Source organism: Lissotriton vulgaris, chromosome 3_1, assembly GCF_964263255.1.
Source record: "Lissotriton vulgaris chromosome 3_1, aLisVul1.2, whole genome shotgun sequence".
In the NCBI taxonomy this organism is placed as follows: Eukaryota; Metazoa; Chordata; class Amphibia; order Caudata; family Salamandridae; genus Lissotriton; species Lissotriton vulgaris.
Window position 1 is genome coordinate 1,572,358,408 of NC_141689.1, and position 25,197 is coordinate 1,572,383,604.

General features: G+C 42.5%; 1 protein-coding gene across 1 annotated transcript in view; it reads left to right on the plus strand.

Annotated features, from left to right (window-relative positions):
* SHOC1 (shortage in chiasmata 1) overlaps positions 1 to 25,197 on the plus strand; it is a 1,715,507-nt gene that overhangs the window by 126,091 nt on the left and 1,564,219 nt on the right. The window contains exon 4 of the mRNA XM_086963751.1: positions 19,972 to 20,165. Within this exon, the coding sequence (XP_086819877.1) occupies positions 19,972 to 20,165 (194 nt within the window). The remainder of the gene's footprint in view (positions 1 to 19,971; positions 20,166 to 25,197) is intronic.

Sequence of the window (25,197 nt, forward strand, 5' to 3'; positions counted from 1 at the left end):
AATAGCAGCCTGCTATTGGGCGAGGTATCATCTCCCTTTTGCAGGAAGCCAGTCAGGGTGTTTGCCCAAAAAGTGAGCTTCAAAGGCAAAGCTGCATTTGGTGGCAAAATGGCAATCACACTACTGAGAGGCCTCACTTTGTTCAGGTAGATGGGCTATCAGAAGGCATGGACACAGAGGGGAGACCACTGCCCAAATGTTTATTCTGTAGGCCTGTAGCCCACAGGTAGCCACACCTCTAGGATGAGCTACCAATCTCATAACATGCGAAGATGGGTTCAGACATCTTAAGAGTGGGTAAAATAGTGCACTCTGGGATTTCTCTATGCCTTATATAGCTGGAAAGTTGTTACTAAGAGGGAGGCGACCTGGTAGCCCATTGACTAGGGACTGCATCATCCCCCCAGGAAACCCTGAACCTTCGATCATCTCAGAACCAGAAAGAGGAGCAAAAAAGGACTGTCGTGTTGACCCCTAGACTTGGCAATAGAGGCTGCACCGTCTGCTGGACTGCACCTGCTGCACCTTCGGCTAGCAAAGAGAGGACTGTGCATGTGGCTGCTGGCTTTTGAAAAAGTAATTTGCAGGTCCCAAAGATGAGACTCCAAGGGTCAGTCGGCTGACCCCCCCTGGAACCTACACCTGGCCATGAAAGCTGAAGTAGCCCATTTCGGCAAGTGAGTAGCCACTCCAGAAGAGTCGTTCCTGGCTGCCGCTGGGTACTCTAATCGGAGACCGATCCTCAATGGCCAAATATTTCACCTGAGAAAGCCGGACCTGTGAATGTTGTCTGAGACTAGATTGCTCACCCAAGAGGCACACCAGCCTATACCAACAGATATCGCCGAGACCACTGTGGACAGAGACCGGTTGCCAAGTCGTAGCGGGCCTCTTACTGCCTCAAAGAGGATTTTGACAGACCCCAACATCTGTGGCCAGAGTCCCTGACCTGTGGACCACGGCATTCCCATCAACCGCACAGCACCCAGAGAATCTTTGAGTATGTTCCATTTACTGCATCTATAGCATCAGGACCACTCCGTTGAAGTTTAAGGCGGGTGTGCTGTAAAGTTTGGAACTGGACTGTAAAACGCTCTGGTGGCCAGGTAATGCCCATATATCTGCCAAAAGTACACCTTGGTGTCCCCCTACACCTCCATCCTGTCGGAGTTGGTTGCCCAAGTTGGGCCAGAGTTGCTGAATACAACTCTTATAAACTTTGCAAAAGTTTACAAAATGTACTGTTACCAATGCTTGTTTAGGGCTAAATTGTGATTTCAGTTTTTTTTGTAAACCTGCATCTCCAGAATTCACTGATGGATTTTGCTCATCTTGATCTCTAAAAATTCATATATCTTTAAAGTATTTTTATAAAGTGGTGTCAGATTTCATTTGTGTTGTGTGGCTTTCTTATTTTGTTGTTTGGTCCTGTTAAATGCCTTACACTGGTTCCTTTGTTTAAGCCTTGCTGCTCGAAGCCATAGCTATCGATCCAAGGTTGAGCTTAATGATTTACAAGACATTTTTTGTGAGCGTTTTACACTGTAAGGCCGCAGAGTCATACCATATAATACACCCAAATCCTCACAGCAATCAACTCTTCCAGATGTGTTGCCATTTCTGAACAAACACAGCAATGCCGTTAGTTGACTGTAAAGTGAAGATGGGATGAGGAATGCGCCATTTACGTAGCATGTCCCAGAGTTGATGTCTTCCTATAGTCTAACATCAAGTAACAGGTGCACAAGATTGGTTTTTTGAGGGCACTACCAATGTAGTGAAGACTAGATTGAACTCTTTTTGGAATATTAGTCAGCACTATAGGAATTTATTTATATGTGTCTGTTTTGCAAATATTGCTAGTAACACCCACCATTAACCTGTAGATTTGAATGTTGCTTCAAGAACAACATGGAACAAACTAGCCTTTCCAGTGACAGTGGCAGACATGTCCAAGACTATCCTCGATAATGATAGCGAAGAGGGGGACGGAGGAAAGGGATGTCAGAGAAGGAACACAAGAGACATCATTGGGTTGTAGTTTCACAGTTCTTTTTGTTAAATTGATCCTCCCTCGAGTGCTCTGCAGTCTCTCGCGAGTTACGTCTTGTTTTGTGCTAAACCGAACGTAAGATGTACTCTCTGCTCTTACATCAGTTTGATTGAATGGATTTCGGGCGCTCAGTAACATTCTTTCTTCTCGAGATGCATTATATTTACATGGAGCAGTGAAAGAGTTTATTTTCTGCGTGTACAAGAGCCCAATTGGTATTGCTGTAGACATTATTGAGCATTCTGTTTTTAACAAAACCTGTGCTTTGCTTTATTTCTTGTTCTAACAAGATGATATGTTTCTGTTTAGGTTTTAGTTATTTTGTAGATAACTGAGTTGCTCCACACTGTGATGGTCATGGTTAATCTTTCACTTTCAGAGTGTTTCATGTGTAAAGCATAGTGATTTTGTAGTATTTGTTCATTATTACTACAATTTGATTAGGTACATCAGTTGCACTAATAAATGAAATCTAGATAATGTTTAATTCCATAATTCTGAATGCATACTTTGAGAACATTAAGGGAATGCTGCTTTTTTTTATTAAACAGGACAAGTATTAGCATGACATCAGTGATGGATATTCTTTTTTAGCTATCACTGTGTGTAAGCAAACATATTACAATCTTCATGCAAGTATGGAATTATTATCTTCCACTCGTCATAATTTTCAATGAATTTATTTTTTACTAATGGGGACCTCTTTGTGGTTCTCACATGTATCCTATTATATGGCTATTATTTCTTGATGAGACACTCTTATTTATGCTTTCAAATGCTCTTCTTGTATCAGATGTTTTTATGTGTATTAACATTTCAGTAGGAACACAGTGTTAGTACATTGCACCATAACAGTGCGCCCTGAAGATATTTCTCGAAATATTTGATGTTCTCCCAAAAAAGCTATTTCAGATTGGCTTGAAGATTGAATGTGTAATCTTCTGAGTTTTTGCTGCATTATCACATTGCATACCTTTCAAGAATCACCAGAGTTTCTAGACTTGTAACTATCTGCTTGTTCTTTCATGGAGTATCTGCCCCCTACTGGTTGTCTTATGTTTCTGAGACTTTGGAGACTTTCTTGGCTAGTCACCACTTGATAGACTTCCTCCACCTGGTGTCTGTGGCTCCCTGGTTGACTCACTGCTCCTTCGCCAATGCTGCCTTCATGCTGTGGCTTTATTTAACATCAGAATGTTTACTATCATGATTAATCACAGAATTTCTGGTTATTTCATTAACTATCCCTTACCTTCCACTCATGACAACTGGTGAGGCGAGTCAGAGGCGTGACTACTTGCAATGTTCAGCATTGTGCAAGAGATTCATTTATTCATTAGGAGACAAGTTCATATTTTTCATTTGTTTTGTTCTTAATCATTATAAAAACATTTAGATGGTGACAGGCAGCAGCTGACCTGCTACATTTAGAGATCCTGGCCTGCCTGGCAATCATGGCTAAAACCTTGATTGCAACCGCCAGTGATGATGTTGCAATGATGGCATTTAACTTCATTGAGCATGTTTGTTGCCTCTGCTCCACTATAACTTTTTTTCAAAAATAAACTAAAGCTTGAGTTTGATACTAAAAAATAAACAAAACGGTCCGCTGCAAAGAGAGTTTTGTCTCTGCAAATTTTGGGCCACTTATTGATTTCCCTCCAAATGCCACCATGCCTTGCATGGCGGCTCAGGGAAGTGTTGTAGTGTTGTATAGCATTTTAGGACCCTAGTGTAATTTTCCAGATTCATGAACTTATATAGGTATAATTCATATTACCCTTATATAGGCATAGAAATCATACCCATATTTAGACATAGCCCATGCAGTCCAAATACGGCATGGCTACTTCCACTAGTTCCGAAAAGCCACAATGATTTCTTGGAAAACTCAGTCAGGAACATCCCCTTTCTTGACTATTAATTTGTCCTAGAAATCATGGCGGTTTCAAAGAACTACCGTTCTTTGGTGATGTTATCATGTCTGACTTTACGTCAATCCAGGCACCTTCAAGGTATAAATATGTCTACACTTGCTCTGGCAAACACACAGTGGTTTGGAGCAGGTCGACTATCTACTTGCCCGACGCATCTTGCTACAGCAAGTGCCAAAGGAAGCCGACCCTCCAGATGACGCACTGACAGAGAGGCTGCCTTTTCTCTCGCTGAGAATCCAGCTCCAGTTTTCCAAGCTCCCCTTTTGGGGTGTTGGGAAATCGAGTCCGGAGACAGAGATACCAGACCTCCTTCATTCTAAACCAAGGTTCGGAGCTGCTTAGACCCTAAGAGAAATCTTGGATAGATTATTTGCAAAGAAACTAAAACCTATGCTACACCTCCCTTACTTCTTTCCTCGTACTAGACTTAGGTTAGGTACATTGGGGTAGGCGTATTTTAGAAGCACGAGTTGAGTACTTTTAGTCTTTGTTATTTATGTATGTATTTTATGGCTTAGAAACCATACCATGCTTTTACAGTATTATTTCATAATACTCTTCTTGCTGTATGCATTATACTTTACAGCCAGTATTACGATTGCAGCAGTTCATTTCTTCTGCATGAGAAAGAAGACTGTTCAATAAATACTTTTAATAAAAAAGCCTGTCTCTCTATTTCTCTGCACCTCTGGTGAAACGAAGCCTGCACGATTGACTAAGTGAAATATCTATCTATTGTTTCCACGACTCTGAAGATCAGTTTTATCTTGGGGAAACAAAGTTGTCATGTTTATGCGGTTGTCAGAAACTAATCCCTTCTTTTGTATTCGTCGAAGTTTCTAGTGACCTCTGAGCTAGCTGGCACTCACAATTAAGTCTAATATATTTGATAGAGACCTAGTCGACCTAAGTCCTACATCACATCTATAGGATATATTATTCCAATTCGCAGAGCCTATTTGGAATATAGGAACTACACTACATGGCGCCCAACGTTTGGGAAGGCACTAATTTATCGTTAGATACTAGAGTAACTCAGTTGTGCTTTTCACAGAGACCCCTTTTTCCTGTAAAATACTCCAATAGGTGTCTGGAATGGGTTAAAGGATAAAATATCCGCCATAACTGAGTAGGACGAAAATCCTATGTATTCATTTTTGGTTTGTTCAACTTTGAAGGATACACTGTTCCAAAATAGTGTGCACCTTATCGTTGTTTCCTTGAAACTTGCTCTGCAAACATTCAGTCACCAAAATGACTGAAAACGGTGGAGCTGCAGCATCCCGACTGGGTTTAGACGTTACAGGTTTCCAACAAAATGACCCGGATGCTATAATCATCCTGGAAAACTTAAGGAAAACCATCACTATAAAGCTTATAACAAATGGCCTATCATCAAGAGGTGGTAGGGTAATTTTTGTCATGGAGGCACATGAATATCGGCAGACCAAGGTATTCTATTCATGGATTGTCTTCCCTGAAGCAAATCCAGTAACACACGTGTTCCACTTCTATAACGTAGAGGATAATCCAATGGAATACGTTCCATTTGAGGACATTGAAATTCCACTAACTTACCAAGAGCACCAGCTCTGGTTTAAAGGCGCCTACAACATGAAAATCACATTACCAGGCTCGGTCCACTAGGTAGACCAGGAGCAACATGTCCGGTACTACCCAGCTATACATCACATCCTGACATTGAAGAAATGTCAAGTGAAAAACTATTAGTTCAACTAAAACAATTCATCAAAATACATAGACAATTGGTTCAATATGTCATGCGGACTCTAACAGTCCAACCTTCTATCAGGATTCCACAGCAAACCCCTCACCAGGGGAACACAAATAAAATTACACCACAGACTATACAATCAGTCATTGGTAAATTACCCACAAAACGGGAACAAATTCCATTCTGGTTAGCTCAGAAAATGACTCAAATAGAGGCAGTATTTCCAGATAGTACACCTCATGAAAAACACAGGTTTTTAACAATCTGTTTACCAATGGAGATCGCACCACACCTGGAGGACGGCGACACTTGGGGTACAGTCTTTGCTGCAATCTACAGAAAAACACATGGTGTTCCATCAATGGCGGTAATACCTGACATCCTGAAACAGATTCAAAATGAATAATGGGCAGAGCCTGCTTTAAATCTAAGTATGAAATTACTGAAAGATTTCAAACAGGTCTCAGCTATAATATTAGCAAATATTAAAGGTGAAGCAGCATCTGTGGCGATCCACCAAAAGTTAAAAGAACTTGATGTAACTGAGCAACCATATGAACTTGCCAGAATAATAGAAAAATCCCATGAAGAACTAGGTAGAGATAGTTTGGGTGGGAAACCAGTAAAGTCCGAACTAACAGAAAATCCTGAAAAGGTTTTTGTTAAAAACACTCTCACTACTCCTAAAAAAGAAGTGGGAAAATACTAGACAGACACTTCCTAAAGAGAAGCGTTCTCAATCAAGAGGTAGGTCTCCTCAAAAGGAGCCCTCTGAAAAGAGGTATAAACTCAGGAATAGGATTATTTGAGAAAACATGATAGATATCAAAATACTGATACACATTCCTCTCGTACCTTTTAGACTTCCTCATAGAAATCGGAAAGAAGAGGACGGTCAGAACACAAGGAAGAACACGTGAAGTCCAAAGACGAGCAACAGGTTCCAAAAAATAAGAAAACCCAATTCACCAAAAAGAAGGTAGCAGGTCTCAAAATCAGACATGCCAAGGATCTTGAGGACACAACTCAAGAACGGGGAGTGGGCCCAGACAATGCTGGACAGCGCAGCAGAAGTTACCATAGCTCGCAAGATCCTGAAGGATCATCTGGAGACTGACTGACTCACTGATGGTATTTCTAAAGCACACTAATGTCGAGGCGTCTTGGCGCTGAGTAATGTGGCCAACCAGGTACTAGCCGAAGCATCATTGAGTAAAGAGCCATGTCTTAGTTTCCTTCCTGAACAGTCTACGGTTAGTGATTTGTCTGAGGTGAAGTGGAGCGGAGTTCCATAACCTTGGGGCCAGATGGGAGAAGCCCTTGCCCCCCCAATGTGATCTTTTAATCTTAGGAACCTTAACCAGACACTGTGCAGCAGACCTAAGGTAACGGCTTGGCTGATATAGAGAGAATAGGGATTGAAGATCTAGAGCCCCGTCTCCGGCCAAAGACTTATGGACCAAGCATAATGCTTTGAACTCCACCTGTCGTTGTACTGGAAGCCAGTGTAATTGACTGATAGAGCGAGAAGTAGGATGATACTTGGGCAGGTTGATAAGTACTCTCGCTGCTGCATTCTAGACTGATTGCAGCTTGGCCATATGAGACAGTGGACTTGAATGAGTACATTCAAGTTGAAACTGTCGATACCAGGGTTAGTGTACCCCATAAGTTATATGAAGTAATGCTCTGGATGGAGGGGGGCATAACTAGGAAAATAAGAGCACTCTTTTGGGAGAAGCTCTCTAAGGGTTATGATATTTTTCTAGCTGAAAAAGACTGGCAACCTGAATTTGTCAGGGAGTGCCCACATGGGGAATAGATCATTATGCCAACGTTTTTCAATCATATTCCGATTCATAAAAAATATACTTATGCCAGAAAATGGCCTGTAGCCCAGGCTCCAGCATTATATAAAAATCATGTGGGAATAGGATTCTCCTCACCATAAAATCCAGTTGAAAATCAACCAACTGCTCAGAGGCAGTATCCAGTTAAGCAAGAAGCTAAAAAAAATAGGTCAGGGAGATCTTAGATCAACTTGAATACCAAGGGGTGATTGAAACATGCACCTCGTCCATGAACAATCCTTTGTTTACTGTCTCCAAACCAGACAATACATATCGTCTAGTTTTGGACTACAGACGTTTAAACTCTTGTTGCAAAACATTTGCAGTACAAAATGCACACAGTGCAGCACTGATCAATAACATTGTGCGCAAAAAGTATAAAACTACCTCAGACATTTCAAACGGTTTCTTCTGTCAAAATATCGCACCTGAAAGCAGATACTTGACCGCTTTCTCAATTATAGGGACACAGCTTCACTTCTGTCGTCTCCCCCAGGGATTCAAGAATAGTCCAGGTTTTTTTTCAGCCAGAGTAACACTACAAATGTATGATGATGAGGGATTATCTTATGTCGACGACATCTATCTTTCAGACGATGACTTGGACAGGCACTTGAACAGAGTGAACACCAAAATACTTGGTTTCACATCTGAAGGGTACAAATTCAACTTTAAAAAATCAAGAATTGCCCACCTCAATGTCCTATTCCTAGGATATGAACTTTCAAGTGAAGGCAAAAGCCTGGCAGCAAACTTTTTAGAGAAATGTGCGCTGCTCCAACCTCCAAAAACGCTGAAAAACTTACAGTCAATTCTAGGTTTCCTGAATTTCAGAAGAACTTACATTCTAAACTATGCAGAAAGGGTTAAACCTCTCTAAGAATTAATCAAACCTGATTTCAAAAACTACTAATTGGACTCAAAAACACACAGAAATTTTGCGTTCAGTGCAAACAGACATGTTAGCAACAACACATTTACAGACACGCGTAAACGTATGCAACCTTGTAATCTGAATCATCCCAGGGAGATGCAGATTTACATACTTACCTTTAATGAAGGTGAAAAAGTACCAATTGCTTACAAATCACACTTGTACACACAAGCTGAAATGAAATTCACTTCAACAGAAAAAATTCTGACAGCGGTTCGAACTGCAGTAGCAAAAGAAAGAGCCCTCGCACAGGTTAAATGCATAAACGTCGTTACTCCTGTACCTGCCTTAGAAGCAGTGACAAAAGCAAGCATCCCTAATGCAAAGGCTTTATATCCGAGATGGATACAATGGGTTAACTCTCTTGCTGCAACAGACGTTGAATCCGTTTTTGACCCTTCTTTCCCGCCAGTGGACGTCTAAGCGTTAAAGTTACTGGTAGATATGTATCTGTCTAGTAGTAAACTTTTGGTTATTTTCCATTCACATATCACCTGTAGTTATAGTTGCAGTAGCCACTCTATACGTAGGGTCCTGAAGAAAGCCGGGGAAATGCCCCATTGGCTGAAACATGTCGACCGTCCTGCACAGCGCCATAAGGTAGCCTCTCTACCAGGCGTGTTTTTAACCCTTGACACACTAACCTCTGTATACACGCTCCTCAGGGGTTGTGTAGTCAATTTTATTCATCACAATCACATGAGCACTGCACATTATCTAGTCCACTTCTTGGTAAAACATCATGGCTAGTTTCCTGACATCCATTTCCCACACCGGCACTATATGGCCGGACCTGGTATGGACTGATCAGACAATTCCCACGTGACGTAAACTCCACCAAATGGGTGGGCTGATGGGAATTGTTCCAGCTTTGTTTTACCAATTTTGCAACAGCATTGGTCTACATCTGCATCCTACTGTTTCATAGTTTCTGATATAGTCACACACCACCTCTTGACCTGTTCTGCTCTGTTGTGTGTTTTGTATTCTGACAACAGGGGAGCGAGCAGTCAGGTCGTTAAATATTCCCCTTGACCCTCCACACATGTTTTGTTTTTGATAGTATTTAGAGCAACTTTTTAGTTGCGGGTCTATTCTACACGGATGCAAACTCTGTTTGTTTGCACCTATAGCTCACTCAACTTAATTGTGTGTGTTGCCCGTCTGTCCACCCAGCCACTACTACTTCCCCTCCTTGACTGACATTGGATGAAAATAACATCAATCTCACTCTTCATGAATATGAACATATACTCTACGAAATTCAATTGTGTGAATATGACGATCCCCTTTTGGGGTCGATTGAAGGTCTATTACTAAGTTACTTTTGATAGTGCAATAATGCTTTCTAGAATATCACTGTCCTTATTTTAGAATCAGCCACAGTCACACCTTGTGCTCTCCTCTCCATGAGTATTCAGTTGTAGTCAGAATGCCCTTGGCTGACTTAACATCCAGTACAGGAAACATTATGTTTACTATGCACTGCACTCGCTACAAACACCTCAATTTTTGAGAATGTGAATCTTATTTCTACACTTGTTGAGAATATTGCAGCGAGTTCAATTTATACATGGTATTTTTGATGGCTCCCTAATCGGCTGATACACGCTAGAGATCTCTGCGTGTCTCATGAGCTTTCAGCCTTGTTCTTCTGCCATCCGCCGGGCGCATGCCATAGAGTATAGTGTCTCCCTTTGTGGGCATGCGCGAGATCGAAGGGGGAGATACCAAATTAAATAATAATTACATAGTATTCCTTTGGAAGGCATTTAACGCCACTGTGCATCAGTGATTGAATACAGCAATCACTTTGACAAAACGACGCGATGCGTATAGATCTGAATCTTCTTGCCTTCGTTTTCCTGCGTTTTGCGCATGCGCGAGGGAGTATTGTCTCTCCTCGCGCCGGTTCCGACAATGGTGTCAGTTGGAACGCCATGGACGCCACGTTCTCCTTCATTTATGGGTATTTAAGGGTGAAAGGCGGCCCCTCCACCACCTCCACTTCCGCTTGGCTTATGGATAGGGGCACCGACGGACAGGTAAGCGTCCTATTGGACTTTCCGCATTTTTGTCTAACCATGCAGACGAGATAGGTTTCTGCTGACAACACAGGATTAGCAATATCCTGGCTGATACATGTATTTTCACAGGACTGGGTTGTTATATGGGCACTTCACTCCTCTAGACTCCATGGTATTGCATTAGCCCTCAACTGTGGGTAACCCTCTTGGTCCCCCTTGGGCTATTATAAGCTTTTCTCACTATGGGCATTAGATCTGCTCTTAGAGTACGTTTTTGCAGTAAGTTTCCATTGTGATCTTCTAGGCTATAGTACTGAATAGGAGTTAAAATATTGTCTATAGGTAGGATGTTGTGTGTTGGTTTGGCAGTTGGGCACCTATCACACGTTCGTTGGGTTATGTGTGTAGAGCAATTGGCTTGGGCATTGTAGAGCAGTATGCTTACTGTGCCCTTTTTCTACACCACAGAGCGGGGCCTCATACTCCCGAGCGGTTGCCGGGTGAGGTGAGGTCTTCACCCACACAAGGCTGGGTGAGTATCACTTTGAGGAAATGCCTCTATGTGATTAAGCTATTATGCTTTTTTTCAATATATGCAGAATGTCAATTATTCATGCAGGTGTGTTCTTTCTATACGGTCTCTCTGTATTCAGATGGTTGTGGTGGTGTAATCCAGTGTTGTTATACATCTATACTTTTTTGTTTGTTGATAGGAAGAAGACATGCTTCTTTCCCGCCAGTGGACGTCTAAGCGTTAAAGTTACTGGTAGATATGTATCTGTCTAGTAGTAAACTTTTGGTTATTTTCCATTCACATATCACCTGTAGTTATAGTTGCAGTAGCCACTCTATACGTAGGGTCCTGAAGAAAGCCGGGGAAATGCCCCATTGGCTGAAACATGTCGACCGTCCTGCACAGCGCCATAAGGTAGCCTCTCTACCAGGCGTGTTTTTAACCCTTGACACACTAACCTCTGTATACACGCTCCTCAGGGGTTGTGTAGTCAATTTTATTCATCACAATCACATGAGCACTGCACATTATCTAGTCCACTTCTTGGTAAAACATCATGGCTAGTTTCCTGACATCCATTTCCCACACCGGCACTATATGGCCGGACCTGGTATGGACTGATCAGACAATTCCCACGTGACGTAAACTCCACCAAATGGGTGGGCTGATGGGAATTGTTCCAGCTTTGTTTTACCAATTTTGCAACAGCATTGGTCTACATCTGCATCCTACTGTTTCATAGTTTCTGATATAGTCACACACCACCTCTTGACCTGTTCTGCTCTGTTGTGTGTTTTGTATTCTGACAACAGGGGAGCGAGCAGTCAGGTCGTTAAATATTCCCCTTGACCCTCCACACATGTTTTTGTTTTTGATAGTATTTAGAGCAACTTTTTAGTTGCGGGTCTATTCTACACGGATGCAAACTCTGTTTGTTTGCACCTATAGCTCACTCAACTTAATTGTGTGTGTTGCCCGTCTGTCCACCCAGCCACTACTACTTCCCCTCCTTGACTGACATTGGATGAAAATAACATCAATCTCACTCTTCATGAATATGCAAATATACTCTACGAAATTCAATTGTGTGAATATGACGATCCCCTTTTGGGGTCGATTGAAGGTCTATTACTAAGTTACTTTTGATAGTGCAATAATGCTTTCTAGAATATCACTGTCCTTATTTTAGAATCAGCCACAGTCACACCTTGTGCTCTCCTCTCCATGAGTATTCAGTTGTAGTCAGAATGCCCTTGGCTGACTTAACATCCAGTACAGGAAACATTATGTTTACTATGCACTGCACTCTCTACAAACACCTCAATTTTTGAGAATGTGAATCTTATTTCTACACTTGTTGAGAATATTGCAGCGAGTTCAATTTATACATGGTATTTTTGATGGCTCCCTAATCGGCTGATACACGCTAGAGATCTCTGCGTGTCTCATGAGCTTTCAGCCTTGTTCTTCTGCCATCCGCCGGGCGCATGCCATAGAGTATAGTGTCTCCCTTTGTGGGCATGCGCGAGATCGAAGGGGGAGCTACCAAATTGAATAATAATTACATAATATTCCTTTGGAAGGCATTTAACGCCACTGTGCATCAGTGATTGAATACAGCAATCACTTTGACAAAACGACGCGATGCGTATAGATCTGAATCTTCTTGCCTTTGTTTTCCTGCGTTTTGCGCATGCGCGAGGGAGTAGTGTCTCTCCTCGCGCCGGTTCCGACAATGGTGTCAGTTGGAACGCCATGGACGCCACGTTCTCCTTCATTTATGGGTATTTAAGGGTGAAAGGCGGCCCCTCCACCACCTCCACTTCCGCTTGGCTTATGGATAGAGGCACCGACGGACAGGTAAGCGTCCTATTGGACTTTCCGCATTTTTGTCTAACCATGCAGACGAGATAGGTATCTGCTGACAACACAGGATTAGCAATATCCTGGCTGATACATGTATTTTCACAGGACTGGGTTGTTATAGGGGCACTTCACTCCTCTAGACTCCATGGTATTGCATTAGCCCTCAACTGTGGGTAACCCTCTTGGTCCCCCTTGGGCTATTATAAGCTTTTCTCACTATGGGCATTAGATCTGCTCTTAGAGTACGTTTTTGCAGTAAGTTTCCATTGTGATCTTCTAGGCTATAGTACTGAATAGGAGTTAAAATATTGCCTATAGGTAGGATGTTGTGTGTTGGTTTGGCAGTTGGGCACCTATCACACGTTCGTTGGGTTATGTGTGTAGAGCAATTGGCTTGGGCATTGTAGAGCAGTATGCTTACTGTGCCCTTTTTCTACACCACAGAGCGGGGCCTCATACTCCCGAGCGGTTGCCGGGTGAGGTGAGGTCTTCACCCACACAAGGCTGGGTGAGTATCACTTTGAGGAAATGCCTCTATGTGATTAAGCTATTATGCTTTTTTTCAATATATGCAGAATGTCAATTATTCATGCAGGTGTGTTCTTTCTATACGGTCTCTCTGTATTCAGATGGTTGTGGTGGTGTAATCCAGTGTTGTTATACATCTATACTTTTTTGTTTGTTGATAGGAAGAAGACATGCTTCTTTCCCGCCAGTGGACGTCTAAGCGTTAAAGTTACTGGTAGATATGTATCTGTCTAGTAGTATACTTTTGGTTATTTTCCATTCACATATCACCTGTAGTTATAGTTGCAGTAGCCACTCTATACGTAGGGTCCTGAAGAAAGCCGGGGAAATGCCCCATTGGCTGAAACATGTCGACCGTCCTGCACAGCGCCATAAGGTAGCCTCTCTACCAGGCGTGTTTTTAACCCTTGACACACTAACCTCTGTATACACGCTCCTCAGGGGTTGTGTAGTCAATTTTATTCATCACAATCACATGAGCACTGCACATTATCTAGTCCACTTCTTGGTAAAACATCATGGCTAGTTTCCTGACATCCATTTCCCACACCGGCACTATATGGCCGGACCTGGTATGGACTGATCAGACAATTCCCACGTGACGTAAACTCCACCAAATGGGTGGGCTGATGGGAATTGTTCCAGCTTTGTTTTACCAATTTTGCAACAGCATTGGTCTACATCTGCATCCTACTGTTTCATAGTTTCTGATATAGTCACACACCACCTCTTGACCTGTTCTGCTCTGTTGTGTGTTTTGTATTCTGACAACAGGGGAGCGAGCAGTCAGGTCGTTAAATATTCCCCTTGACCCTCCACACATGTTTTGTTTTTGATAGTATTTAGAGCAACTTTTTAGTTGCGGGTCTATTCTACACGGATGCAAACTCTGTTTGTTTGCACCTATAGCTCACTCAACTTAATTGTGTGTGTTGCCCGTCTGTCCACCCAGCCACTACTACTTCCCCTCCTTGACTGACATTGGATGAAAATAACATCAATCTCACTCTTCATGAATATGCAAATATACTCTACGAAATTCAATTGTGTGAATATGACGATCCCCTTTTGGGGTCGATTGAAGGTCTATTACTAAGTTACTTTTGATAGTGCAATAATGCTTTCTAGAATATCACTGTCCTTATTTTAGAATCAGCCACAGTCACACCTTGTGCTCTCCTCTCCATGAGTATTCAGTTGTAGTCAGAATGCCCTTGGCTGACTTAACATTCAGTACAGGAAACATTATGTTTACTATGCACTGCACTCTCTACAAACACCTCAATTTTTGAGAATGTGAATCTTATTTCTACACTTGTTGAGAATATTGCAGCGAGTTCAATTTATACATGGTATTTTTGATGGCTCCCTAATCGGCTGATACACGCTAGAGATCTCTGCGTGTCTCATGAGCTTTCAGCCTTGTTCTTCTGCCATCCGCCGGGCGCATGCCATAGAGTATAGTGTCTCCCTTTGTGGGCATGCGCGAGATCGAAGGGGGAGCTACCAAATTGAATAATAATTACATAGTATTCCTTTGGAAGGCATTTAACGCCACTGTGCATCAGTGATTGAATACAGCAATCACTTTGACAAAACGACGCGATGCGTATAGATCTGAATCTTCTTGCCTTCGTTTTCCTGCGTTTTGCGCATGCGCGAGGGAGTAGTGTCTCTCCTCGCGCCGGTTCCGACAATGGTGTCAGTTGGAACGCCATGGACGCCACGTTCTCCTTCATTTATGGGTATTTAAGGGTGAAAGGCGGCCCCTCCACCACCTCCACTTCCGCTTGGCTTATGGATAGGGGCACCGACGGACAGGTAAGCGTCCTATTGGACTTTCCGCATTTTTGTCTAACCATGCAGACGAGATAGGTTTCTGCTGACAACACAGGATTAGCAATATCCTGGTTGATACATGTATTTTCACAGGACTGGGTTGTTATAGGGGCACTTCACTCCTCTAGACTCCATGGTATTGCATTAGCCCTCAACTGTGGGTAACCCTCTTGGTCCCCCTTGGGCTATTATAAGCTTTTCTCACTATGGGCATTAGATCTGCTCTTAGAGTACGTTTTTGCAGTAAGTTTCCATTGTGATCTTCTAGGCTATAGTACTGAATAGGAGTTAAAATAGTGTCTATAGGTAGGATGTTGTGTGTTGGTTTGGCAGTTGGGTACCTATCACACGTTCGTTGGGTTATGTGTGTAGAGCAATTGGCTTGGGCATTGTAGAGCAGTATGCTTACTGTGCCCTTTTTCTACACCACAGAGCGGGGCCTCATACTCCCGAGCGGTTGCCGGGTGAGGTGAGGTCTTCACCCACACAAGGCTGGGTGAGTATCACTTTGAGGAAATGCCTCTATGTGATTAAGCTATTATGCTTTTTTTCAATATATGCAGAATGTCAATTATTCATGCAGGTGTGTTCTTTCTATACGGTCTCTCTGTATTCAGATGGTTGTGGTGGTGTAATCCAGTGTTGTTATACATCTATACTTTTTTGTTTGTTGATAGGAAGAAGACATGCTTCTTTCCCGCCAGTGGACGTCTAAGCGTTAAAGTTACTGGTAGATATGTATCTGTCTAGTAGTAAACTTTTGGTTATTTTCCATTCACATATCACCTGTAGTTATAGTTGCAGTAGCCACTCTATACGTAGGGTCCTGAAGAAAGCCGGGGAAATGCCCCATTGGCTGAAACATGTTGACCGTCCTGCACAGCGCCATAAGGTAGCCTCTCTACCAGGCGTGTTTTTAACCCTTGACACACTAACCTCTGTATACACGCTCCTCAGGGGTTGTGTAGTCAATTTTATTCATCACAATCACATGAGCACTGCACATTATCTAGTCCACTTCTTGGTAAAACATCATGGCTAGTTTCCTGACATCCATTTCCCACACCGGCACTATATGGCCGGACCTGGTATGGACTGATCAGACAATTCCCACGTGACGTAAACTCCACCAAATGGGTGGGCTGATGGGAATTGTTCCAGCTTTGTTTTACCAATTTTGCAACAGCATTGGTCTACATCTGCATCCTACTGTTTCATAGTTTCTGATATAGTCACACACCACCTCTTGACCTGTTCTGCTCTGTTGTGTGTTTTCTATGCAGTGTTGTACCATTGGTGCATTGAGAACCTTTTGTTTTATCCTAGATCTGTGCTGAGCCAATCTTTGTGAGACCTGTTGTGTGGTTTTTCCGATGTAAAGTTTGTCGCATGGACAAATGATTACGTAAACTACATTTTTACTCTTGCAGTTCGTGAATTCCACATGGGTCCATCTGATGCTGTGGTGTTCAAAGGTGGAGCCTTCAATGGTATTTGTACATGAAATACAATTACCACATTTGTGGTGTCCTTTCACCGGGTCTAATTTCCACAATGTAGGTAAATCACTTTTTGGTTGCGGAATGCCCAGATCCGCTCGGATTATTTGTTGTCCTATGTTTTTGTTCTTTTTTAGGGCAAACAAAGGTTTTGGGAACGGAATGTCTAAGTTAGACAACAAACGCCAGTTTTTTAGTACTATGGCTTTGAATTTATTAGTAAGTGGGCCATACGTGGTGACACAAACTAGTTGTTCTAATGGTTTTTTCTCCTTTTTTGTTAGCAACACTTCTCTGGGCGTGAACCATGCGCGTTTGGTGGCATGTTTCAGCATTTTTCTGGGATATCCTCGTTTAGACAATAGGTCACACAGTGTCTCTGCATGTATTGTATAGTCCTCTTTCCTCGAGCAATTGCGCCTAACTCGTAACAATTGGCTGTAGGGTAAGTTGGCTTTCAGGCTTTTAGGATGGAAGCTTTGGTCATGCAGAATTGTGTTTTTGTCTAAAAAAGTTAAGCAGGTGTTACTGCTGGTCATGCTGAATTTTATGTCAGGGTGTCTGTTGTTCAGCCATTCATAAAATTCATTTAGTTGTACCTCAGTTCCTCTCCACTGACACCAGATGTCATCGATATAGCGATACCATCTAATGATGTGTATGCTATATGGGTTTTGATGGTAAATGAATCGTACTTCATACAAGGCCATGAAGAGCACCGCCATTTCTGGGGCATATGGACACCCCATGGCAGTGCCCTTCACTTGCATGTAAAAAGTGTCCATAAATCTGAAGTAGTTGCGTTTGAGTGCCAAGCTTGCCAATTCTATGATGAATTTGGTTGGAACTCTATGGGGTCTGGGCCGTGTTTCTAGAAAAAATTCTATGGCTTCTAATCCCTCCTCCTGGGGAATTTGTGTGTATAAAGAGTTGACGTCAAAGGTGACCATCAACTCTTTCTTGTCATCAAACAGAGTGGTTTCTATTTTAGTGATGAAATCAGTTGTGTCTTTTATATATGACTTCACCTCACACATGAATGGTTTTAGGAACACGTCGACGTTTTCATTTTGGATTGTCAAAGTTGGATCTTCTGTTAGCTTCCTGTACCATTCTGTGTTTCCAATCTGGCTGTTTGCCTCATCAATGTATTTTTCTTTTTGCCACAACGCTAGGGCTCCCCCCTTGTCAGCCAGCTTGACCACGATATTTGTGTCAGTGCTGAGTTGTTTAATGGCTGACTGTTGTTCTTTTGTGATATTTCGTCTGAGATAGTTCTTCTGTTTGCCCAACTGCGTGAGTGATGACAGAACGACTTGTTCGAATGCCATAGTATCGGACAAAACCCCACTTGTAAAATAATTTTTACATGTGTACAGCACAAATGCTCATTTTCCTGTACAACCATTTCAAATGCATTTTATGTATTTTGGGTGGGATTGTAAACACATGCTTTAGATATGATTTTGCTTAGTATTTAGTAATGTCAAACATAATAAAGTGGAGTGGGTGTTGTATAGCGTTTTAGGACCCTAGTGTAATTTTCCTGATTCATGCCCTTATATAGGTATAATTCACATTACCCTTAATAGGCATAGAAATCATACCCATATTTAGACATAGCCCATGCAGTCCATATACGTCATGGCTACTTCCACTAGTTCCGAAAAGCCACAACAATTTCTTGGAAAACTTGGCTTCAGCAGTCAGGGACATCCCCTTTCTTGAATATTGATTTGTCCTAGAAATCACGGCGGTTTCAAAGAACTACTGTTCTTTGGTGACGTTATTATGTCTGACTTTACGTCAATCCAGGCACCTTCAAGGTATAAATATGCCTACACTTGCTCTGGAAAACCCACATTAGTTTAGAGCAGTTCGACTATCTACTTGCCCGACGCATCTCGCTACAGCGAGTGCCGAAGGAAGTCGACCCTCCAGCTAACGCACTGACAGAGAGGCTGCCTTGTCTCTTGCTGAGAATCCAGCTCCAGTGTTTCCAAGCTCCCCTTGCGGGGTGTTGGGAAATCGAGTTCGGAGACAGAGATACCAGACCTCCCTCATTCTAAACCAAGGTACTGAGCTGATTAGACCCTAAGAGAAATCTTGGATAGATTCTTGGCAAAGAAACTAAAACCTATGCTACACCTCCCTTATTTCTTTCCTCGTACTAGACTTAGGTTAGGTGCATTGGGGTAGGCGTATTTTAGAAGCACCAGTTGAGTACTTTTAGTCATTGTTATTTATGTATGTATTTTATGGCTTAGAAACCATACCATGCTTTTAGAGTATTATTTCATAATACTCTTCTTGCTGTACGCATTATACTTTACAGCCAGTATTGCGATTGTAGCAGTTTATTTTTTCTGCATGAGAAAAAAGACTGTTCAATAAATACTTTTATTGAAAACGCCTTTCTCTCTATTTCTCTGCACCTCTGTTGAAACAAAGCATGCACGATTGACTGAGTGAAATATCTATCTATTGTTTCCACGACTCTGAAGATCAGTTTTATCTTGGGGAAACAAAGTTGGCATGTTTATGCGGTTGTCAGGAATGAATCCCTTCTTGTGTATTCGAGAAAGTTTCTATTAACCTGTGAGCTAGCTGGCACTCACAATTAAGTCTAATATATTCGAAAGAGACCTAGTCGACCTAAGTCCTACGTCACATCTATAGGATATATTATTCCAATGCGCAGAACCTATTGGGAATATAGGAACTACACTACTGAAGGGAAAGCTTGTGATGGTCGCCCTGCCATTAATAGAGAGTAGTGACTTTTGCTGTGATCCGACGGTCCAGCGGCATTTGTGCTGCCAGGTCGAGTTTCGACTGACAGAGCCAGTTGTGGTTCCACGGGCAGAAACCCTTCCATTCTCCCACGTTTAAATGTGGGAAGGGAAGTGCAGTTTTGGCTTGGCACTGGGAACCGGCAATTTGTTAATTCTGTACAAACTCTAAAGGAGGGATTTAGTCCTTGTTGTGTACCACCCTCATTAACGTTTGTAAAAGTTTTGGTTTAAAACGCTAGAGAAGCACACTACACAACATCCATGGCAAACTTCATACTACACTTAGAAGTAAGCATGAATATTTAATAATAGTTAATGTTATCATCTTCTAGATAAATTAATTAAGGTTACTGTGTGCCATTATAGTAACTACATTTCTTTCATTACATTTTAGGAAATGGAAACCCTACTTTGAATGCCGAATTGGAAGCACAATTGAAGATGTGGTTCCAAGCTCTAATCCCAATTCCCAGCTCGAAATGGAGGACATCAGTCTACTTATTCAAGATGGCTACAAAGATGAAGAGCACCAGAAGATCACCTACTTAGAGACTAGGAGTTCCACCATATTAGAAGATGACTCTAAAGGTACATTTATTTACAATGAGAGTTCACCCAAAGATTATATCTAATAGAGACTTCTAGCATCAGGTTCCTTAGCTTATAATATTCCTCAGGCATAAGACTGGATCCGGATATTTTTCAGCAGTACCTTTGCGTGCAGGCAGTTGGCATCGTTCGGCTCCACGTTGGTGTTGTATGCACCAGAAGTGACATGTATAGTGCCTAAATATGCGTTACCTCAGAGTACTGACATCAGTACTTTTCTTTCCTCGCTATCTGCACAGATCTAGAGAGAGCTACCTCTGTCCACTTTTTAGGCAACTTTTTTTGACGTTTTGTTGAGTCTGTTTGAGACTTTGTCTGCCAGTGTCCCACAAAAAACGGTGGGATTTAAACCGTGTGGTCCCTGTTTTTGCTGACCACCATCTGGTTTGCCTCTGGTGCCTGGATTCAGACCACAACTCAAAGGCCTGTGAGGACAGTCTTGCATGAACTCCAAGGCGCTGCTGGAGCATTCTTTGAAGCTTCTTTTCGTCCAATGGTTCCGGGTCCCTGTCGTAAGGAAGGTCTTGGGCCTGCTTGATGAGCCGTTTCAGGCGCTTGTTATTGCTGTCGAAGTTGCAGTTATTCTTATAGGTCCATACTGTCTGCTCACTGGTCCATCAGAATTTGGCCATGGCTCCGTGCTTCTGACGTGGGAATGTTACAAAAAGAAACTGATGTCAGCGTGCTAGGGTGGCGACCGTATAGGCCCCTCAAATCTGACTTCTAGCGCAGATGACGCCTTCGTAAAGCGAAACAACGCCACCTGCCGGCACTCAGAGGTACTGCTCAAAAATTTCCAGATTAGTCTGATCTCTGGCTGATCTCTGGGGAATATTCTAATGTAAGGAATCCGCAGCTAGATATAATCTCTACCAGATAAGGTGTTATTGAAGGTTAGTAGCTTGTATATTAATTAAGGAAACACCCCTCATATCTAATTGGGGAGTTACTGAATGATTCGCTCTCACATCTTAGAGGATGTGCTGCTAAATCATCACAAAAGTCACGATTTTCATGTGCATGTAGCAAAGAAAAAAAAAACTTTGCAACATTCACGAAATTGCATAGCTTTTTCATAGTCCTTTAAGAAAGCTGCAAAAAAAGAAAAACTTTGCTAAGTCGGATTTTTCTGCTGACATAAGTAATGATGACACAGGTCTCATACATGGGCATTATGGCCGCCATTACAAGATGAGCCGAGTGGTATTCATGCCTGGAATAAAACTACGATCTATTATAAGAGGTCCAGTTGCATCCGCATTTTTTGGGTGTGGGAATACAGGCCGTGAGTTTACTTTCTGGAAAATCCAGCAGGGAAAATTGCTTTGGGAATGGGCCATAAGTGCAACTTTGCCCCGGATCCCTGCTCGAACTCCTTACAAGGCAATGGGAAAGCATGTAATGAGGAATGGAAATGCTGTGCAGAAATCTGATCGGTAAACAGGTCCGCAATGTAATTCCCCATTTTTTAGGGTTAATTCTGAACAGGCAGATCGAGGTTTACAGATTGTATTTCTGCACCCAAATAATGACCTATTTCTTTATCAATCAATCTAATTTTTATAACAAAATATAAAATTGATAAAGATGGTAAAAGGAAATGTAACATATTATACTCACTTTTCTCTTGTCACTCCAAGCCACGGCCATTTATTTAGATATTTTATGTCAGAATACCAGAAGCTGTGCACATGATTATTCACTCAGGGTTTTACATATTTTGATTCTCCAAAACATTAACTTTATTTTGTATTAACTATCCATCAAACTTCATTACTGACATGTGAATTACTTACACTTAGGTCCCTATTACAATGTCGGGCGGAGTTTCCTCTGCCGAACATCGTCTCTGTCATGGGACCGACCGATACCCGGTCAGCGGTCCCGACCGATACCCGGTCGGCGGTCCCGACCGACTAAATAGGAGGCGACCGAACACTGTTTGGTCGCATTCCTATACTTCACAATGGGAGCATGTATTCTGGCCGGAATGCATGCTCCCATTGTAAAATTGGAGGTGCAGTTCATCCCTGCACCCAGTGCCTGGCACTTCAAGGTGCCTGCCATGGGGTGCAAGGATCAACGGGGGGCACCTTGGCTTCCAACCGGAAGCCGTGCACCCAAGGTGGCCCTGCTGGGGGGCCCCTGAATCAACTTCCGACAGCCTTTCTGAGTCGGAGAGGCCATCACGTAAAAGCTGCCAAAACCCGACGTCGTAATCGTTTGGGATTTGAAGAACCGGGCCTTTGGGCCTGGCGGCGCAGGGCACGCCTGAAATCTCGAGTTCACCTGCCTTGTTGCATAGAGACACGGAATACTCTGTTGACGTAGAAAGACCAAGTTTATTAGCTGCAGCTAGGCACAGTTGTCTAAGAAGTACACCAAGTAGGTTCTCAGGAGACTGCCACTTTACTCCGTGGCTCACAAACTTTTATATCCAAAATACATCTGTACAAACATACACCCAATGCACAAAGTTTTAGCCAATCAGAAGAGTTTGAAAACAGAAAACAAGGTGCTGTGCAACCAGAATGCTCTCTGCTTACATGTTTGTCTGTTATCCATCCCACAGAGTTAATCAATACTGGTACCCATGGTTCAGTGTTGCAATGGCAGGACATGTCTGTATGCTTCAAAAGAAAGGTTGAAAAATAGGAAAACACAAGGAGAGAATGGCGAAGGCCAAAAGATAAGATACGGCAAAAGAAGAATACTAAATGATAACAGATAGTTGATATAGAGATTAGGTAGTCCAGACAAGGATTAGTTAGGGCGGCTGGTGTCTGAGATGGGTTTCAAGACATGGACGGAGGGGGGTTTTGACACGTTGCAGTCCAAGGGGCAGAGACACTTCGTAAATCGAGCAGCCTGTGTAAAGGCAACACAAAATGGCGGCAAATGTAAAATGGAGTCGAAATTAAAGAACCTCAGACCCTCCTTTTGCCATTACGCAGGCAATACACAAAGACTCACGCTAATCTGAATCAATGTCGATGGTCATGAGATCGTCAAGCTGTTGCTGCAACATCATCTTCACATTCTCTGTTTTCTGTGACATGGGTCTTGGGACACACATAGTAGCACAAAGACCACAAATTGTGGGGCCACATTGCAAACAAAGACAACACGAAAAGATGATGGCCAAAACGACTCCAACAAAGGTCAATACCCTTCATCCCCATGTGGACAGTAGTCCCCAAAACCATCCCATCAAAGACCAATTTCCTTCGTCCTGGTGGATGGACTCAGAAATGTGGTGTAATTTAGAGATGGCCTGGTATACTGTAGGGGCGTTGTCAGGTATGTAAATGCAACAACTGGATCCGATCAATTTACAGACTCCACCACGATCCGCAAGAATGATGTCTAACAACATTCTGTTTTGTAATGTCATAAGGCGATCCGCCTGAAGCTCAGCAGTGATATTACCCAGTGCTCCAACAGTTTCATTTATTGTTGCTTCAACAACACGAATGAGGTGCCTGATATTTCTACTATTGGCCATAGGGCCCCAAAATGGGAGGAATCCTTTAAGGAAGTGGCCTTCTTCTTGCCCTACTGTGTCTTCCAAAGCAATAAACCCTCTACCGTACCTTGTTTTGTGATGTCCCTAAGGAGCTGTATATGTTGGAGGGAGGAGAAAAGCCATATAACAAGTTCCTGAGATATCGGCTGGTAGCCATGTATAGGCTCTGTCATGGCAAACGAAATATGTTCCTTGAGACGCTACCAGTGGTGGAGACGTTCAGGATGTATAGATATCTGTGATGTTACAAGTGCTATTTCCCAATTGAGCCTTAAGACTTTGACCATTTGCTTGGAGACATAGGTGACCTTGGTGGGGCACAGTATATATAGGTGGGGATCTTTTCCTTTTGGCTCTATCTGTAAGAATAGTGACGTAATGTGTCAAATTCCAGTCAATGTTTGCTTGTCGTTCGTCAGTGGGGAATTCATTAAATTTCTTATAATGTTTTGACATATCCACTATTCCTTTTATCAATGCGTCATGACTAACGTCAATTCTCTGTCAGATCTCTGTTTAATCTCAGCGCTTGGACGCCTCTGGGCAGCAATCGCGCTCAACAAATCGATAATAATAATAATAATTCCATCTCTATACGGACCAACAGGATGTCGTTGTTGGTTCTCATAGGCATTGGCAAACATAGAGGTGTAAGCCCAAGCAGATCCTTTTAGGGAGAAGGGTAGAACTAAATATGGCATTCCTCTATCTGTATTATGGGGTAAAAGTCCACAAACCCAGCAATCAGTGGTATTGATCACCAATTGATGCTTGTGTAACAATTGAATGAAGGAATTGTTGAAATACTCCATTCTCCTAATTTGCTCATGCTCTGGTAGCGTAAGAAATTGGTGTGGGGAAACAGTAGTGTGAAAAGGTATGGGCTGGGAGGTAGATATAGGTACAGATGTTGGCTGCAAAGTGTGAATAACCCAACCCACACAAGCTAATAAAACACATAGCAAAGTTAAAACACATAGTACCACGCCAAATCTAATAAATAATAATTTACAATATTTAGCAGAATCCATCTTCTAGATATTGTTCGTGGCAGTCTTCCTTCTTCACTTAGCCGTGATTATTAGCCGTCCTATGACACTGCAAGTCCCGCAGACCTATTGCCACAACTCGGGTCACTAACTAAGGCTCTTACCACGACCCTGCAACCTAATTGGATGGTCAATTGTCCTTAGTTGCTCTAGATCTCAAATTGTATCTAATTCTGTTCGGTACAGTCTGATCCTGGAAAAGTGTCCCTGGATTAGTTGTGTTTAATCTCAGATGTGGTGGGATAGCTTCTTGCAAAACGTCATCATCTTCTTTCTCAGACTGAGTCCATTCTAGGTGTGCATCGCCAAAACGTACAAACCGGGGGACCCTCTCTCCTTCACAATCACCTATACCTTCGCGGACCCACTGATCAAAAGGCAAAGGCAAGGGCACCTTTTTGCAGTGCACACCATGGATACAGTTTTTCTTTCCGAC